This window comes from Danio rerio, chromosome 4, assembly GCF_052040795.2.
Source record: "Danio rerio strain M-AB ecotype USA chromosome 4, GRCz13ab, whole genome shotgun sequence".
In the NCBI taxonomy this organism is placed as follows: Eukaryota; Metazoa; Chordata; class Actinopteri; order Cypriniformes; family Danionidae; genus Danio; species Danio rerio.
This window is the reverse complement of record NC_141024.2, coordinates 39,791,372-39,810,382: the sequence shown is the minus strand read 5'-3', so window position 1 is coordinate 39,810,382 and position 19,011 is coordinate 39,791,372. Positions and strand designations below refer to the sequence as shown.

Sequence of the window (19,011 nt, the reverse complement as noted above, 5' to 3'; positions counted from 1 at the left end):
CCTCTTAGGAAAACACAGATCATTTGCATGCAAATTGTTATTTTCTCCTGGTATTCAAAACCCCATTGTTTTCCTTTCATATCTTTACTTTTTTAGTTTTACTTGTAGTTCGTTATAGCTGGAGAAACAGTTCAAGTGACTTTTTACCGTTACAAGCAGGTCCTTGGTAGAAAAAACACAAACGTATAAGCGAAAATTGCTTAACGTTTTTTATCGTGGCCACATATTTGTGTTTTTCCTCCAAGCCCCAGCATGTCCAGTGTCACCCGTTCGTCTCTGTCCAGCCCCACATTGGGCGCCATTTGTGGTAAATTTTGACTTATCAATTAGAAATGATCAGACCAGAGGTTTCGAATATCAGAAAATAGACTTTATTCTCCATAATAAAGCCGAGAAAGAGCAGACCCCAGAGCATTCTGAAGTCTCTCCTGGACACCTTCTGAAGTCTCTCCTGCACCTTCTAAAGTTTCAGTGTGTTTGTTACAATTTTTATACAGGATTATTTGACACACCCCTAAGTCTCTTTTTAACTCTTGACCATTTTTGAATAGGTTTCTAGTCTAAGGGGTCCTGTTATTCTTGGCTCTCAGCCCACTAGCTCATGTCAACAGAGATGTTACAGGTCTATGTCAGCAAAGTATAGATGCAACTTATGCAAAAGGATTAAGTGTTTACATACATTGTCATGAAAGCATAATCACTTGATAATATGTTACTCATTCTAACTTCTGACACATATAGCTTCATAGAAGTATTTAACCTATATAATCAGTGCTTTACATATTCAGTTATTCTACACAATCAGTCACTCAGCCTTCTCCTAGTGTTGCTCCTGTGCAGGCACTCTCATCTTAAACAGACATATCACTGTATTTTTAACACAGGCTGGCATGTTTGCTGCAAACACTACATACATTTTGTGAAGAGAAAATTAACTGCTTTACACTTAGAAAATACTTCACACTGAGAGAATAGAAATCTTCTTCACTAGCTGCCCTGGGGGCTTTCCATTTTTAAAGACATATGACAGAGAATGAATGTCCAGTGGCTTTCCCATAGCTCGCCGTGATTGTATAGTGGTTAGTACTCTGTGTTGTGGCTGCAGCCACTCCGGTTTGAATCTGGGTCACGGCAGGTTTTTCAAGGTGACATTGGCGTTGCACTCTGAGTCGCCATCCTTAATCTCCAGCCTCCTTTTAGTGCATGCTGTGCTACTGGAACGTCCTGAATGTTTCCTAAAGTGTGGAAGACTAGGGATTCGATATGAGCAACGGGACCTTTAAATCCCAGCATGCTGTGTAGATAAGCATTGATCAAGTCACGCTTCTAAGGCATGGAAGGAATCTTTTCAATTGTTAAGTCTCCATTCATTGCCATAACAACAGAGAGAACTTCTGCAGTTGCTATTGATCCATTTAATGTCTCCTACATGACATGGAGTCCTATCTATTGTGTTGTACTGATGTCTACACCTACAACAACCATAAACCCAACATCACAGTAATCTGTTGTGTTTTAGCAACATCTACACCAAACATAAGCCTAAACCCCACCTCACGGTAAACTTTTGTGTACCGTAAAGCTCTGCGCCGACCACACAACCATTAACATTACCTACTTGTAAAGCCTTGCATTGGAGCCCGGATAACTCAGTCGGTAGAGCATCAGACTTTTAATCTGAGGGTCCAGGGTTCAAGTCCCTGATTGGGCGTATAGGATTTTTCGTGGAGCAACAGCTTTTGCCGTTGAGCTATCGCTTGCTGAAAGTTTTATCTGGATGCACAACATGTTTACCATGAGGACATGGCTGTACAGGCAGTCTTGTAGTCGTGGCCGAGTGGTTAAGGCGATGGACTTGAAATCCATTGGGGTCTCCCTGCGCAGGTTAGAATCCTGCCGACTACATCCAGGCAGTGTGCAGGACTTACTTTGCGACCTTCCATGATTGTTTGCAATTCCATTGTTTCTTGGGAAAAGGGATGTGCTGGAAGGGAAAGGCAAAACAGCAGCAGATGCCAGCTAGCTGCCCTGGGGGCCTTCCATTTTTAAAGACATATGACAGAGAATGAATGTCCAGCGGCTTTCCTGTAGCTCGCCGTGATCGTATAGTGATTAGTACTCTGCGTTGTGGCCGCAGCAACCCGAATCCGAGTCACGGCAGGTTTTTCAAGGTGACATTGGCGTTGCACTCTGTGTCGCCATCCTTAATCTCCAGCCTCCTTTTAGTGCAGGCTGTGCTACTGGAACGTCCTGAATGTTTCCTAAAGTGTGGAAGACTAGGGATTCGATATGAGCAACGGGACCTTTGATGCTAGCATGCTGTGTAGATAAGCATTGATCAAGTCACGCTTCTAAGGCATGGAAGAAATCTTTTCAATTGTTAAGTCTCCATTCATTGCCACAACAACAGAGACCTTCTGCAGTTGCTATTGATACATTTAATGTCTCCTACATGACATGGAGTCCTATCTATTGTGTTGTACTGATGTCTACAACTACAACAACCATAAACCCAACCTCACAGTAATCTGTTGTGTTTTAGCAACATCTACACCAACCATAAGCCTAAACCCCACCTCACGGTGAACTTTTTTTGTACCGTAAAGGTCTGCGCCGACCACAACCATTACCATTACCTACTTGTAAAGCCTTGCATTGGAGCCTGGATAACTCAGTCGGTAGAGCATCAGACTTTTAATCTGAGGGGTCCAGGGTTCAAATCCCTGTTCGAGCGTATAAGACTTTTTGTGGAGCCACAGCTTTTGCCGTTGAGCTATCGCTTGCTGAAAGTTTCATCTGGATGCACAACACGTGTACTGGGCATGAGGACATGGCTGTACAGGCAGTCATGTAGTCGTGGTTAAGGTGATGGACTTGAAATTCATTGGGGTCTTCCTGTGCAGGTTTGAATCCTGCCGATTATGTCCAGGCAGTGTGCAGGACTTAGTTTGCGACTATCCATGACTGTTTGCAATTCCATTGTTTCTTGGGAAAAGGGATGTGCTGGTAGGGAAAAGCAATATATATAAAACAGCTGCGCAGGCTAGCTAACTGCCTTGGGGCCCTACATTTTCAAAGCCATATGACAGAGAGTGAATGTCTAATGGCTGTCCCATAGCTCGCCGTGATCGTATAGTGGTTAGTACTCTGCGTTGTAGCCGCAGCAAGTCTGGTTGGAATCCGTGTCATGGCAGGTTATTCAAGGTGGCATTGGCGTTGCACTCTGTGTTGTCATTCATAATCTCCAGCCTCCTTTTAGTGCAGGCTGTGCTAATGGCTAAAGCCATGAGGACATGGCAGTACAGTCAGTCTTGTAGTAGTGGTTAAGGTGAATTCGGGTCACGGCAGGATTCCTTACGGTGACAATGACATTACGCCCTCCTCTTGCCACCTGTTTTGTACAGCCCACTTTTTAGTGCACGCTGCAACTCTGACACGTTACAAGTAATTAAATCTAAGCAAATGCCCCAATGATCCCAGTTAACTCAGTCGGTTGAGCATCAGACTTATCATCTGACGTTCCAGGGTTCAAGTCAAGGATGCTGCATACTGATATGTTGTTGACCTGCTGCCAGCTCAGGTTAAAGAGGCCCATCTCATCTCAATCATTGAACAGTTGTCTCACTTTCAGCTACAGCTTGCTGATTTTGACCAGTGGAAAGAACTCATATTTCAACATCAGAAATGACTTCTGAACAGTAAGTAGATTTAGTCAGTACCCGTTATGCAGCAGGCTTCTTAAACTCAGTTTAGCTTGTATCATTTTATCAGTGGAGTTAGTTAAGTTTGTGGAAGTCAAATCTTTAAAAATCTAAAGAGTCCTCTAGAACTTAGTACTTCTAGATAAAAAAAAAATTAGATTTAGAAGTTTAGAAAACCTCTGAAGAGCACAGATGTTTACGAGAGGAGAGCAGTTTGTACATTAATTGTGTTATTTTAAATTTGACGTGTAAATCCTATCTGCTGGTATAATCTTGGTTTAAGAAATAATTGAGACAATTTTAATCTTCTCATGATAAATGTCATATTATTAAATACTTTTAAAATAATATGTTTAGTAACAGTATTATATTAATATGAAATTAAGCTTTAATTAAAATTAAACTCCAATCAAAATGTCAGGCAGACTTTGCTGTGTGTGTTTGTGTGCTCATTCCTTTGTTTCTTTACCTGGAGTGGGGGTGGGGTGTGGTGGACTCCAAACCTTCACAAAGCTGCTCTCGGTGTCTTTATTCTATAACATGTTGATTTTATTATCCACACAGATCCTTCCACAGCAGGATGATGTCCCTCTGCCCTGTGTGCAAAAAGGCTCCTCATTCTCTTCCTGGGCATCTCAGGAAGGTGCCCAGCCAGCAACGATATGTCGGGCCCAGATGGACTAACTACGGGTTCCATGGGAACTGTGTGGGCATGGGCTTTGGCTGGGTGAAATCAGAAGGTCCCATGTAGGTTTTCTAGAATGAGTCCCACATAGGAAGCCCATATGAGCTAATTACATGGGCGCCATAAGGGACAGGCATGGGCCAATTGGGCATGGGTTTGATCTGGGAACACATATATGGGTCCTACATGGAATATTTATGGGCCAAGTGGGCATGGGTTTGATCTGGGAACACAAATATGGGTCCTACATGGCATAATTATGGGCCAACTGAGCATGGGTTTGAACTGGGGACCCACATATGGGTCCTGCATGACATATTTATGGGCCAAGTGGGCATGGGTTTGAACTGGGAATGCATATATACGTCCTGCATGGCCTATTTATGGGCCAAGTGGGCATGGGTTTGAACTGGGAATGCATATATACGTCCTGCATGGCATATTTATGGGCCAAGTGGGCATGGGTTTGAACTGGGAATGCATATATACGTCCTGCATGGCATATTTATGGGCCAAGTGGGCATGGGTTTGAACTGGGAATGCATATATACGTCCTGCATGGCATATTTATGGGCCAAGTGGGCATGGATTTGAACTGGGAATGGATATATGGGTCCTGCATGGCATATTTATGAGCCAAGTGGGCATAGGTTTGATCTGAGAACACATTTATGGGTGCTGCATGGCCTAATTATGGGCCAACTGAGCATGGGTTTGAACTGGAAATGCATATATGGGCCCTGCATGGCATATTTATAGGGAAGCATTCTTCCAAAACGAAGATAGAGCAATAAGGAGAAAGTGATCCATTTATATTAAGCTAGGATCATTTTGATTGGATTATTACTGATTACGGATGTGTGGCCAGCAGTGCTCAATCATATCACGTGCTCCTCTCGAAATTAGTTTATGAAACATCTCTTAAGCTGCATCGAATGAGCGAAACTCTGTAGACATTGGTCAGATCTGTACGGTTTCTCTCTTGTGTGAATCCTCTATTGTGTTTTCAGATGTGTTAACCGATTAAATCTCTTGTCACATTATGAACATTTATACGGTCTCTGCAGTGTGAATCATCTGGTGCAGTTTAAATTTTAGAGCTGTAATAAAAGTCTTCTCACACTCAAAGCACATATACTCTTTCACACCAGTGTGGATCTTCATGTGGTCATTAAGGTTTGCTGATTGGTTGAAACTCTTCCCACACTGAGTGCATGTCAATTGTTTCTCTCCAGTGTGGGTCTTCATGCGTTTATTAAGGTCTGAGGAGTTGCTGAAACTCTTTCCACACCGAAGCTGCGGTCACATTAGAGTTTGAGCATGGAAAATTCTGTTGTACGGCACTGCAAAAAGGGGCAGGATTAAACAAGATTTTTAGACATTAAAAAGTTGAGCATTTGGTCCATATTTTATATTTCTGTCCAGAGAAGTCATGTTTTGATCTTCGATAGGTCTCACACTGTCAAGTGATGTGATTTCGCAGGTCAGAGTTCACCAAGCTTGAACTTTGCAATGCAGTGAACTGCAAAACTGCACAAACTTGCATTTCCGGTCTGACGCATTCGCGTGCGTATGAATGGAAATCTATGGGGAGAAAAGTCCAGTGTGACCGTGGCTTAAGTGCAAGTGAATGGTTTCTCTACAGTACGGCTCATCGTGTTTTAGGGAATCAACCTACATTTTAAGATCGATCAGGGTTTATTAGCTTATTTCAATGTACCGGATCTTAAAGATTTGAATCATTGATTTGACTCAATTGAGTCAGACTGAATCAGATTAAAAGATTCACACTTTATCTACCATTTGTCCTGCAAATACAAGTTATCGTATCTTACCAATCTTGTTAATATTATTTACGTGGCCAACGATAATAACATAACACAGTATTGAGTTAACTTTTAGCAAGGTAACAAGATCTACAGCTCGAGGCAATGACTTAGAAACACATAAACAAGAACACAGTTCTTACAAAATGAGAAAAAAAGATTTATTGAGCTACACTACGATACATGAAACTAACTACGTAATAAGCAAACAACAAACAAACTCGCACACACAGAGGCAGGTTAGAGGATATAAAATGATTTGACAACCATCCTAAATTAATTCTAATACCTCTAACAAGATCTTAGAATAACACCTGAGAAACCACAAAAGCAGAGATATGGCTTATCTTTAACTGTTTACGATCAATCTGCACCAGATCAGTAAGAGACAACGTTTGTTTGTTACTTGCACTTTTGCTGAAGATGAATCTCCCTCGCCAGCTGGCCTTGGGGAAACACGGTGCTCCTGATTGGCTGGTGGCTTCTGTGACGTCCTTGGAATTCCCTCGCTCGTGGGTGGGTAGTTCTGGGTTACTGAGGTGAGGGACTGCTGAAAGTCGGTTTGCGGAAGTTCGTGCGGTTTTAAAGCAAAGTTTCTTTGTTGCAGGGCGTTTTTAAGTGACCTGGTCTGATCCATCCCTATGGCACTGCCAATGAGCAGTTGCCATGAAGGGCGGGGCCACACCGCGTGCCCACGTAGAAAGGGTCAATCATTAATAGACTGCATGTAGATTTTACATGGTAAAACTCTTGCAAGATTGAAACTATCTTACATCAAATGTTACAAGACAAATACTGTTTGTACTACTAGTTCTCATTTACACCAACATAGGGCTGGGCGATTTGGCAAAAAAAAAAAAATCTAGGTTTTTTTTATAAAGTTTGACCGATTCACAATTTCGATTTTTTTTTTTATTGTGTTACTAGTCTTCTCAAAACATTACAACAACATGACTGAAGTAACATTCTCTTTAAAAGTAACTTTAACCATCTGGTTAAGGAACATTGTATTTTAATGGCCATGTCATACAAAAATCGGTCAAGGTGTAAATAAATGTTAAACAAATTCACGAGTTAAATAGCGTTGCTGACGATTTGAATAAGAAATATTTGTGTAAATATTGCACTTGCAGGAATACAGAGGGATTTTTGCATGTTTTGCTGAGCCTCGGAAAGATTGGCTGTCAGCTCGGTTTTGCCTTTTTCTTCTGATTAAATGACAGGTTGTAATGATGCAGCCTTTTTCTTAAAAGAAAAAAGGACTGAACATGGAAACTGTAAAGCCTAATTTAACCCAATGTGTGAAGTTGTGGACGCAAAGCAGGAGCAAAAACAAGTACCAGATGTGTGTCTAATATAAATTAATATATTTAATATATTTTTCTTTTTTTCCCCTTTTAAATACCGATCATTTGATGCGCTTTGCTCCACTCTCTGTATCATGCTGCCTGATCTGTCTTATTTTCAACTAGGTCTGCTAAATAAAGTCATGGGTGCGGGTACTTTCATTTTCACTGCTACTGGCCCTCACCTCTGCTTGTGTTCAAACCAAAAGATCGGCGCGGTTTTTCACATGGCAGGCTTTTACATCCTTCAGACATGTTGAGATCGAGTTTATCGACTTGATAAGGTAATATGTCTTGACAATCCACACAGACGTGACTCAGACTAATGCAACAAGTAAAATCCTACATGACTTCACGTTTCAACAGGCAGTCAAGCAGGTCGCACACCAGAAGCGCCGCGACACATGACAGGTAAAAGTATCACACACCAGACGCGCACATTCGCATAATATTTAACATAAAACTAATCAGATGGCGCTCTGTGGCGCGGCTGAAATATGACCTGCGTCCTGAATCGTGGAGCGGCGAGTCACCGAGAGGCGCTTCTGGTGTGCTTCCAGCTTCATACAGAGTGAACCAAAGCGCATTGGTGCCATTATAATGTATTAAATATATATATATTTTTTAAATTGCAATTTCTCGATTTGATTCAAAATTAAATCATCTGAAAACGTAAATTCGAATTAATCGAAAAAAAAAATTTCAAAAATCGCCCAGCCCTACACCAACAGATTGCAAATGTCACTAGCTTTCATTCAAGACCAGATATCATACATTTCAGACAAATACAGATCAATTTATTCTGCTTTAAGGGTTAAAACAACAAATCGATTAACCTGGTTGGTTGAAATAACCACAGCATATGAGGAACATTATGGTTTATTATTTAAAGATACATCTGCCTTAGTTCTAACATTTTAAGAGATTGTCTTTCATTTGTATGCATAATGTTTCTAGAGATTTTTTGTCTCTACAAAATTGTGCATCTGACAGGATGTGCCAAAAGCACATGACCATGTAGAGGAGTCATTCAAAAGTCTTGTGAGGCGGTTCCTGCTGAAAATCCTGTAAAGCCCCTTTGTTTAGTTTAAATCATTTACTAATTTTGCTGAAGGGTACCTGGAACATCTGCGGCCAAAGTATTGGTCAGAATAACCCAAAATCAATTGGTGCTTTGTTATCGTGATGGTTTAAGCCCTTAAGCCAGATCAATGACTGAGACAATTTGCAGATGCCCAAGATTTCAGATTCAACTCGTGTTGACCACTGCAATATGCCCATGAGTTCCTTCAACTTGTTTATAAAAGAATGATGATTTGCTAAAACTCTCCCCACACTGAGTGCATGTGAATGGTTTCTCTCCAGTGTGGATCATCATGTGATAATTAAAGGATGACGATTGGATGAAACTCTTCCCGCACTGAGTGCATGTGAACGGTTTCTCTCCAGTGTGGATCTTTATGTGTTGATTAAGGTGTGATGAGCAGTTAAAACTTTTTCCACAATGAGTGCATGTGAATGGTTTCTCTCCAGTGTGGACCCTCATGTGTTGATTAAGGGATGATGACTGGATGAAACTCTTCCCGCACTGAGTGCATGTGAATGGTTTCTCTCCAGTGTGGATCTTCATGTGTTGATTAAGGTGTGATGAGCAGTTAAAAGTCTTCCCACACTGAGTGCATGTGAATGGTTTCTCTCCAGTGTGGATCTTCATGTGATAATTAAGGTGAGATGATCTGTTGAAACTCTTCCCACACTGAGTGCATGTGAATGGTTTCTCTCCAGTGTGGATCATCATGTGATAATTAAGGTGTGATGATCTGTTGAAACTCTTCCCACACTGAGTGCATGTGAATGGTTTAGCTCCAGTGTGGATCATTATGTGTAGATTAAGGTTTGATGATTGGTTGAAACTCTTCCCACATTGAGTGCATGCGAATGGTTTCTCTCCAGTGTGGATCATCATGTGATAATTAAGGTGTGATGATCTGTTGAAACTCTTCCCACACTGAGTGCATGTGAATGGTTTAGCTCCAGTGTGGATCATCATGTGGTGATTAAGGTTTGATGATTGGTTGAAACTCTTCCCACATTGAGTGCATGTGAATGGTTTCTCTCCAGTGTGGATCCTCATGTGAATCTTAAGATCGCCTTTTCTTCCAAAAATCCTTCCACACTGAGTGCAGGTGAAACGATTCTTGTCTCTCCTTTTCAAAATATCATCAGTCTGTAAATGAGTTTTTTCCTCAATTTTGACATGATGTTTCTCCTCTTTACTCCCCTCATTCTCTTCAATTAGGTCTGAAATAAATAAAACATTAGTTTTCATTAAGTCCTAAAACTCTCATCAAAAGCTGAAAAGTGAAAAGTAACTGGAAATGTTCGAGGTTACTAAAGTAACCCTTCGTTCCCCGAGGAGGGGAACGGAAGCACTATAAGTGGATTTGATGTTCTAAATCCACGTATGGGAGGATTCGGTTCAGAAGCCGCTCATCTGAAAGAGTATTGAACGGGCCAATGAAAGCAATGAATTGGCAGCGCAAGCCTGCGCAGGTGTGCTGCATAGCCAATTAACTGAGCATATAAGCACACCTGGCGCCAGCAGACGCTTTTCTTTTTTAAGCTGAAGAGACTTTTAACAGCTAAGGGACAGTCATTATGGCGACGAAGTATAGTGCTTGGTTACTTTAGTAACCTCGAACGTTACCCTTCGGGGGAAACTCCAGCACTTTAAGTGGATTTGATGTTCTAAATCCTCGTATGGGAGCCCATTGAAAGCGCCATAATGACTGCACCTTACCAACACCCATCATGAGAGGGCAGTCAGGCAAGCGTGACGCACCCAGATCATGAGAGGCGCGGTCCTCCAACGTGCACTTGGCCCTAACTTATCCCACTTCAAAAGAAGCTTTACGGAATAGGTCTATTTTTTTGGGAGTCGCTAGCGTCTAGATAATTCTAGGAATATATGACAGTACGTTGGGAAGCGTGCCATCCCAGTAGGGAGGACGCTGTGGAGACCATCCGCACCCAATAGGGAAACAAATGGAATTACATATGGACTAACCCTGAGAAGGGGGAGTGTGCATAAGAAGGTGGTTAGCAGATAGGGAAAGCACGGGTCCACCCAGGGGGGGGAACTTAACCGTGGCGGAAAAGCATATGGGGATCACCAGCGGGGATTGTCCATAGCAGGCACCTATACCCAAAACACGGACTGACCAGCGGGCAGACCTACAACGTAGTGGGCCAGCAAGTGACTCCTCCGCTGAGTCAGTGCTGGGGGCCTCGGAGGAATCTGCAGGGCTCACCGAATGGGGAACTTTACTGACAGACAGGAGGGTGCACATCTCTCCGTGTTCGGGAAAAAAAGGCACCGCAAGCGTGCTACTACACCTACCGAGTTGTTTCCTCAATCACCAAAGGTCCCTAACACCCTTGAGGAAACCGGCTCCACTCGCAGATTATAAAACCTTGCAAATGTGTTGGGTGTCGCCCAGCCCGCAGCTCTACAAATGTCTGTTAAAGAAGCGCCGCGCGCACACGCCCAAGAGGATGCAACGCTCCGAGTGGAGTGCGCACGCACTCCCGGGGGGAACGGCTGACCTCTGCTCAAATAAGCACATGAAATGGCCTCCACAATCCAGTGGGATAAACGTTGTTTAGACACGGCACTTCCCTGCTGCCGTCCGCCATAACAGACAAAGAGCTGCTCAGAAGATCTAAAGTACTGAGTACGGTCCACATAAATGCGCAGGGCGTGAACTGGACAAAGTAAGGACAGGGCTGGGTCTGCCTCCTCCGGGGGCAGCGCTTGCAGGGTTACTACCTGATCTCTAAAGGGAGTGGTAGGAACTTTGGGCACATAACCCTGGTGGGGTCTGAGAATAACGTGAGAAAAATCCGGCCCGAATTCCAGGCACGAGTCACTGACCGAAAATGCCTCCAGGTCCCCGACCCTCTTAATGAAGGACACGCGACCAGCAGAGCTGTCTTCAGGGACAGAAATCTTAAAGATACTCTATCGAGTGGCTCGAAGGGATCAAATCGCAGGCTCGTGAGAACGAGGGCGTGATCCTAAGAGGCCGTGAGAGGGGGGCGAGTTGGATTAATTCGCCTAGCGCCTCTGAGGAAACGGATGATGAGGTTATGCTTTCCCACGATGAATGGTGAGCGGAGATGGCGGCAACGTAAACCTTGAGAGTGGAGGGCGACAGCCTACTGTCCAGCTTCTCTTGAAGGAAAGAGAGCACAACACTGATCTGGCAAGATCGGGGGTCTTCTCTGCGAGAGACACACCACTCAGTGAATAGACTCCACTTCAGGGCATAGGCGCGCCTCGTGGAGGGGGCTCTAGCCTGAGTGATGGTATCAACCATCAGATCGGGGCGAGGGTGCCAGATGGTGCCTTGTCCCTGAGAAAGTAGGTCCTTTCTCAAAGGGATATGCCATGGGAGGGCCATCGCTAGGAGGGAGAGCTCTGATATCCAGGTCCGGTTGGGCCAGAGGGGCGCAACTAACAGAACCTGTTCCTCGTCCTCCCTGACCTTGACCTTGAACTGCGCGATCAGGCTCACTGGGGGAAACGCATACTTGCGTATGCCCGAGGCCAGCTGTGGGCCAGTGCATCCGTGCCGAGAGAGCCCTCGGTCAGGGAATAAAACAACTCTAGTATGGGTAACTGCAGCCTGGAGAAATGGGCGTGGTAAAAGGTAGGGGTGTGGCAAAAGGTTTTTCATTGGTCAAAATTTTTTTCCGGTAGAGGCGTGGCAAAAGGTTTTTTATTAGTCAGGTTTTCTTTTCGGTCAAATGTGTTGGCCAATCAGCAATCACCAAACGCTTGCACAATGGCGTCGGTAAAGACGTGATGTTGACTGCTGTATACTGACGTGTATTAAGATTTACGATCAAAACAGTTTGGTAATATGTTTAGGTGTCCGTTTTGTGTGAATATTTTGAGAGCTTTACACATGATACACACTCATCTGCAAAGTCACAAACCTCGCACAGTTTATCACGAACGTAAGTACTAGTTATTTTGCGATATGCATTTTAATATAATTTGTTTGTGTCATATGTGATGACGTGAACAGCGATCTCTCATAGAAATCTGACACATGCCAATGTGTACTTGCAAATTAGCCTACATTCATGTTTATTTTACATCTAAAACTTGTCATTTATTAACATGCATTTAAAAATATAGCAAATATGTTCACTTAGAGGAAAAAAGTGCACTAAAATCATAGTATAAAATATAGGCTAGGAACATGCATGTACATATTTGTAATTCCAATGGTTGAAAACATAAGTGGACTTTTTTGCACCATTTCACAAAATTTGTTGCATATATGACACATTTTATGCAAGTAAAATCCAAATATGAATTTGTATGTCAACAAGTAATTTCATATTTTTCATCTATGCATAAGGGATGTTACTTTTTTGTTACATTTGAAACTTCTTATTTTAAACATGCTTTACTTTAAATGATTTTAATACATGACTTTTTATGATGATTCTTGCAGATTTATCATTTATATTTTATATTTGTTTATATACATTTTATAACATTACCTAGGACATTCCAATGTAGTGTTTCTCCAATAACTGTGAAGTCTTTGCTCATGGTAAGTTTTACAATGTACAATGACAACTGCATAACTTTAGAACTAAATAACATCTTTTACTTTTAGCCTTGTGCATCACTCCTGAGGTTGGGTTTGACTATTCTGAGGTGAGTCTTTGCTCAACACTTTCTCAGCCAGTATAAAAGAAGAATTTTTAGCTTTGTAGTAATTGTCTCTTTTATTTAAAACAGGCTATATGACTTGCATAAGGAGATTGTGGTGTGGGTTCTTGCTTGAAGACTAAACGACTAAAAATATTTTTATACATTTAAAGTGATGTCAGTTAGCACTTTGCAATTAATTTTTGTTTTCCCTCAAGGTCTCCTTAAGAACGAAAAAGACCCAGAAATATGAAATTTTGAAATATATATATATATATATATATATATATATATATATATATATATATATATATATATACATACATACATACACACTGGCCACTTTATTAAGTACATCTTACTACAGAGGTGTCATGGTCATTTCTTGGAGGATTGCAGCTCTTCACAGTTTTGCTCCAACCCTAATCTAACACATCTGATCCAAATAATCAAGGTGATCAAGACTCTTTTGAATGCCTTGATTATTTAGAGTAGATTTGTTTGATTACAGTTGGAGCAAAACTGTGCAGAGCTGCGGTCCTCCAAGAATTGACTTTGACACCTATGCCTTACTAGTATCGGGTTGGACCCCATTTGCCTTCAGAACTGCCATAATTCTTCTTGGCATAGATTCAACAAGGTACTGGAAAATTTCTTAGAGATTTTGGTCCATATTTACATGATAGCATCACGGAAGTTTCTGCAGAATCTCCTGTTCCACCACATCCCAAAGGTGCTGTATTGGATTGAGATCTGACTATATATATATATATATATATATATATATATATATATATAACTGTATGTGAGCATTACGATATTTAAAATGTCTCAATGTAGCAGAAATAACTTTTTTAAAGTAAATTTTTCCACTAGATGGCAGCACAATACCATTTATTGTGGATTGCTGCACTTGTAGGCTTGTTTTTTATTCTTAGTTTAAAGACAATGAAATTGCAGTGCAATCAAATTTACTAATTATTTAATCAAACTTACAACCTAATTAATTTACACATTATACTTTCCCAGTTATTACATTCCATCATAGTTGTGCTTTAGTGTCATCCTAAATGATGGGACTTAAATAGCACAAGTGTCATAAAGGCTCTTCAATGTTTAAAACCTGCCAATCAGCTTGTGTTTGTAATTATCAAATATATGTGTGTATGTGTATTACATACACATTTCATTTTATATTTACAAAATATGTATACATGCATTTCCCTTCAGCTATGGATCGCAGAAAAGGTCTTAGTGATGTATGTTTAAATTTATTTTATTTTTTCAATTTATTTTATAGTTTTTTTTTTTTTAATTTTTCATTTTTACATTCGTCATTTATTATTTTGTGTGTGTGTGTGTGTGTGTTTCGTCTTTAATTCAGCTACCATCAGACCTGTTCTGAAAGGTTCTTTTAGATGTTTATGATGAAGGGGATGGAGCATTCATCACTGTTACTTGGTCAAACATAGAGTGGAGTTCAAGCTCTCCAGATGTGAATCCTGTGGTTGGCTCTACAAAAACACCATTGGATACTGTGGCAATGGGAGGAAAAGGGATGTACAGAGCATTCAGACAAGAGTTTAATGGCTTCTGCTCTATGCACTGCTACTACACAATGAATGGATGGATTTGTACTTAATGGATTGTCATGAACTGAGGTATGTATGGATTTTTAGTCAGTGGAAGGCATGTTTTTTAAGAGATTGTTTTATTTGTTTTTTGATAATTAAACTGAAATGTTTAATGAACTTGTGTCTGTGTTCTAATTAAATTAATTAATATCACTTAACATAAGTTTATTAATGAGTTAACTTTGTTATAAATCTGTGATATTTGAACAATATATATTTACCCAACATAAAATGTATTTTCAAAATCTTTTTAATTTAAATTATTTTAGGCAATAATTTCAGTGACACTGGGAAACAACTAAGTCACAGTTTAAAATGGTATTGAATAGAACACTTTTCTAAGTAGTGCATTTATAAATAGCCAGTAAAAAGAACCAAAACATATAATTTGTCTAATGATATTTAAGCATTTGTATCCTTAAGAATGCTGATTTACCAACTATTTTAATGAAACTTGTGATTACATTTAATTCATTCTTTATTCTTAACACCAGTAGCATAAAGTAGAATGATCCAAACAAGCAGCTTAAGTAATATATTATTCTAATTGGCCAACGCATTTGACCGGAAATAAAACCTTTGACCAATGAAAAACCTTTTGCCCCGCCCCTACCGGAAAAAACTTTCGACCAATGAAAAACCTTTTGCCACGCCCCTACCTTTTGCCACGCCCTTTTCTCAAGGCTGCAGTTACCCCCTACTCAAACAACTGGCAATGAGCGTTCTCGGGGGAAGCAAACAGATCGATCTGGGCCTCCCCGAATCGCGCCCATATCAGCTGGACAGACTCGGGGTGGAGTCTCCATTCTCCAGAGTGAATCTGCTGCCGTGAGAGCACATCTGCTGCACGGTTGAGCATACCTGGGATGTGAATGGCGCGCAGCGACTTCAGCTGCGGGTGACTCCAGAGGAACAGACGGCGGACGAGCTGAGACATGCGGCGAGAGCGCATACCCCCCATGCGGTTGATATACGCTGCGCCGCCATACTGTCCGTCCTGACCAGCACGTGTTGCTGCTCCAGCACCGGAGAAAAACGGCTGAGAGCAAGGAACACTGCCAACAGCTCTTGGCGATTGATATGCCAATGCAGCTGGGCACCTACCCACAGGCCCGCAGCTGCATGCCCGCGACACACGGCTCCCCAGCCTGTGCTGGAAGCATCTGTTGAGACAACAACATGACTGGACGCCTGTCCCAGAGGCACACCGGCCTGCAGGAATGAGGGGTCGTTCCAGGGGCTGAGGGTGCGGCGACACAGCACAGTAACAGAGACTCGGTGTGTGCCCGCATGCCATGCGCGTCTTGGAACTCGATCTTGAAGCCAGTGATGAAGTGGTCTCATATGGAGCAATCCGACAGCTGCAGCGGAAGCCATATGCCCCAGGAGCATCAGAAAATATTTCAGTGGGACCACTAACTTGCTGTCGAGCTCCCTCAGACAGTTCAGCAGCAGGCAAGCGCGCTCTTCGGAGAGGCGCGCTACCATAGTGACCGAGTCCAGCTCCATTCCGAGAAGAGATCCTCTGCACCGGGGTGAGTTTGCTCTTTTCCCAGTTGACCTGCAACCCCAATAGGCGGAGATGCCGGAGCACCTCGTCTCTGTGCGCAGTCAATTGCTCCCGAGAGTGGGCTAAAATCAGCCAGTCGTCGAGATAATTGAGTACGCGGATGCCCGCGAGCCGCAGGGGCGCTAGGGCACCCTCCGCGAGTTTAATGAAGACCCACGGAGACAGAGAGAGCCCGAAGGGGAAGACCTTGTACTGCCATGCTTGACCTTCGAACGCAAACCGCAGAACTGACGGTGGCGTGGAAGAATGGAGACATGAAAATACGCGTCCTTCAGGTCTATGGCTGCAAACCAATCCTGAGGACGAACGCATCGGAGGATGCGCCTCTGCGTAAGCATTCTGAATGACAGCTTGTGAAGGCAGCGATTCAAAATGCGCAGATCTAGGATTGGCCGTGACCCACTGCTCTTTTTGGGTACGATGAAGTACGGGCTGTAAAACCCGCTCTCCATCTCGGCTGGAGGTACCGGCTCGATTGCACCCTTTGCCAAGAGGGCAGCAATCTCCTCTTGCAAGACAGGGGCGGACAGGGGATTGACCCTGGTGAAATACACGCCAGTGAACCTGTGAGGCCATTTCGAGAACTGTAGTTCGTAGCCGAGTCTGATCGTGCGTATGAGCCACCGCGAGGAGCTGGCCCGCGCTAACCAGGCAGGCAGAGCCCTCGCTAATGACGTCATCGCAGCAATCGTTGACGTACCCGCGGAGGGGCAGCGCGGAGCGGGTGTGCTGATCCGGGAAGCGCGAGGGTCCCGCAGAAGGGCTGGAGGAGAGCGATTTGCTCTGGCTCCACACCCTGACTCCTGAGAGGGGGCTTGGGGGCTGGGAGAAGGGAGACCGTCCCCCCAGCGCCCGAGAGCCACTGGCGGAGCATGCAGACCCTGCGAGACCCTTCGCGGTCCGTTTACCGGACTTAGCGGTGCCCTGGGCAGGAGGGGCTACCGGCTTTCGGCGTGCTCGACACGCCCGCTTCGCCCCCGGCGAGGAGCAGCGGAGGTGGATGGCTCGGCCGGGGATGGAGCGGGCTTACGGCCCTGCCGATAGATGACATTGCCCATCGCATCCGACTGCTCCTTCACCGCCTTGAACTCCTGACGGTGTCGCCGAACAGGCCAGCCTGGGATATGGGCGAGTCAAGAAAGCGAACTTTGTCAACCTTGCGCATATCTGCCAGGGTTAGCCAGAGGTGGCGTTCCTGGACCACAAGTGTGGACATCGTCTTCCCCAGTGCGCACGCGGCGGACTTAGTGGTCCGGAGAGCATAGTCGGTCGCCGTGCGCAGCTCGTGTAACAAGCCTGGGTTAGACCCACCCTCGTGCAGCTCGGCCAGCGCCTGCAAGGCGGAAGCTGCCTGGCCCGCAGCCTTGTAAGCTCTAGCTCCGAGGGAGGCAGATAACCTACAGGCTTTGGACGGGAGACGGGGCAGACCGCGCAAAGCGGGGGCGTCACGCGGGCAAAGATTGACCGCAATGGCGCACTCCACCTGCAGGATCGCCTCATACCTGGCAGCTCCACCATCCAAGGTGGTGAGGGCGGAGGCGGACGCAGTGCGGGCAGAGAAAGGTGCCTTCCAGGAATGCGTGAGCCTACTGTGCACTTCCGGGAAGAAGGGGACGAGAGGCTTCGAAGGCTTCGCCTTTTGGTCCTCTACGTAACACCCATCTAGTCGGTCCGGCCGCGGGGCTGGGGAATGGACCATCTCCAACCCGACGGCAGAAGCAGCCCGAGTAAGCACGGCCAACATGTCCGCTTTAGGATCTGTTTTGACGGCGTTCGCTTGCCCAGAGGGGGCGAGCGGGTCCGGATCATCGTCGGACAATGAAAGCCCACCCTCCGATGCCGTGGAGGACATCTGATCTCCGGTGTCAGCGAGCGTGAGAGCTACCATCTGATTAGACGGATCACTCCCAGTACCCGAAGCTTGGATGGAGCGATTGGAGGAGCAAGAGGTCCGCGAGCCCTTAGGCAGCGGGTTGTCTCTCGCTGGAGCCCTCATATCTGCCCAAGCGCCCGCTGCAGAGCAGGAGGCGACAGGGGTGGCTCGCTCTCTTACGAAAGCTAACTGCGATCTCAACTGCGCAACGGTCATGGCATCGCAGTGACGACATGGACAGCCCCCGAGCACCACATTAACATGCTGGACCCCCAAACATGTAATGCAGTGATCGTGCCCATCATCCGGAGCCAGGAAACCCCCGCAACCAGAAACGCACAGTCGGAGCGCCATCCTGAAAAGGACGTGCTGCACGACTGTGTTGCTCTTTTAGGATGCTTTGCAGCAATACACACCGCTCTTGGAGGACCGGACCCAAAGGGACGCCAGGCAAGGGAGAAACCCAGCTCGACCGCCTGCCGCTGCGTGGACTTGCTCTGGACCGGGAGACACTCGTTCGCTCGAAGTGGCTGTAGATCAGCAGGAGGAACCCTCATAAACTCGATCAGAAAAGTCTCTGAAGCGAAAAGGAAAGCGTCTGCTGGCGCCAGGTGTGCTTATATGCTCAGTTAATTGGCTATGCAG

General features: G+C 44.4%; 2 protein-coding genes, 1 long non-coding RNA gene and 1 other non-coding gene across 4 annotated transcripts in view; 2 read left to right on the top strand and 2 right to left on the bottom strand.

The window, feature by feature from the left end:
- The window catches only part of LOC110439563 (uncharacterized), a 100,078-nt gene that overhangs the window by 71,805 nt on the left and 9,262 nt on the right, over positions 1-19,011 (bottom strand). The window contains 1 exon segment of the mRNA XM_088650250.1: positions 8,969-9,859. Within this exon segment, the coding sequence (XP_088506376.1) occupies positions 8,969-9,859 (891 nt within the window).
- Positions 1,824-1,905, top strand: trnas-uga (transfer RNA serine (anticodon UGA)). Its single transcript has one exon. It is a non-coding gene; the product is annotated as a tRNA-Ser (tRNA).
- LOC148680541 (uncharacterized) lies at positions 10,335-17,069 on the bottom strand. Its single transcript, XM_088650252.1, has 2 exons — positions 15,634-17,069; positions 10,335-12,226 (listed from the first exon to the last, which is right to left on the bottom strand). The coding sequence occupies exons 1-2, from the start codon at positions 17,067-17,069 to the stop codon at positions 11,569-11,571; spliced, it is 2,094 nt and encodes a 697-aa protein (XP_088506378.1). The 3' UTR covers positions 10,335-11,568.
- Positions 12,393-13,506, top strand: LOC148680542 (uncharacterized). The gene is made up of 3 exons (XR_015942973.1): positions 12,393-12,580; positions 13,255-13,295; positions 13,380-13,506. It is a non-coding gene; the product is annotated as an uncharacterized LOC148680542 (long non-coding RNA).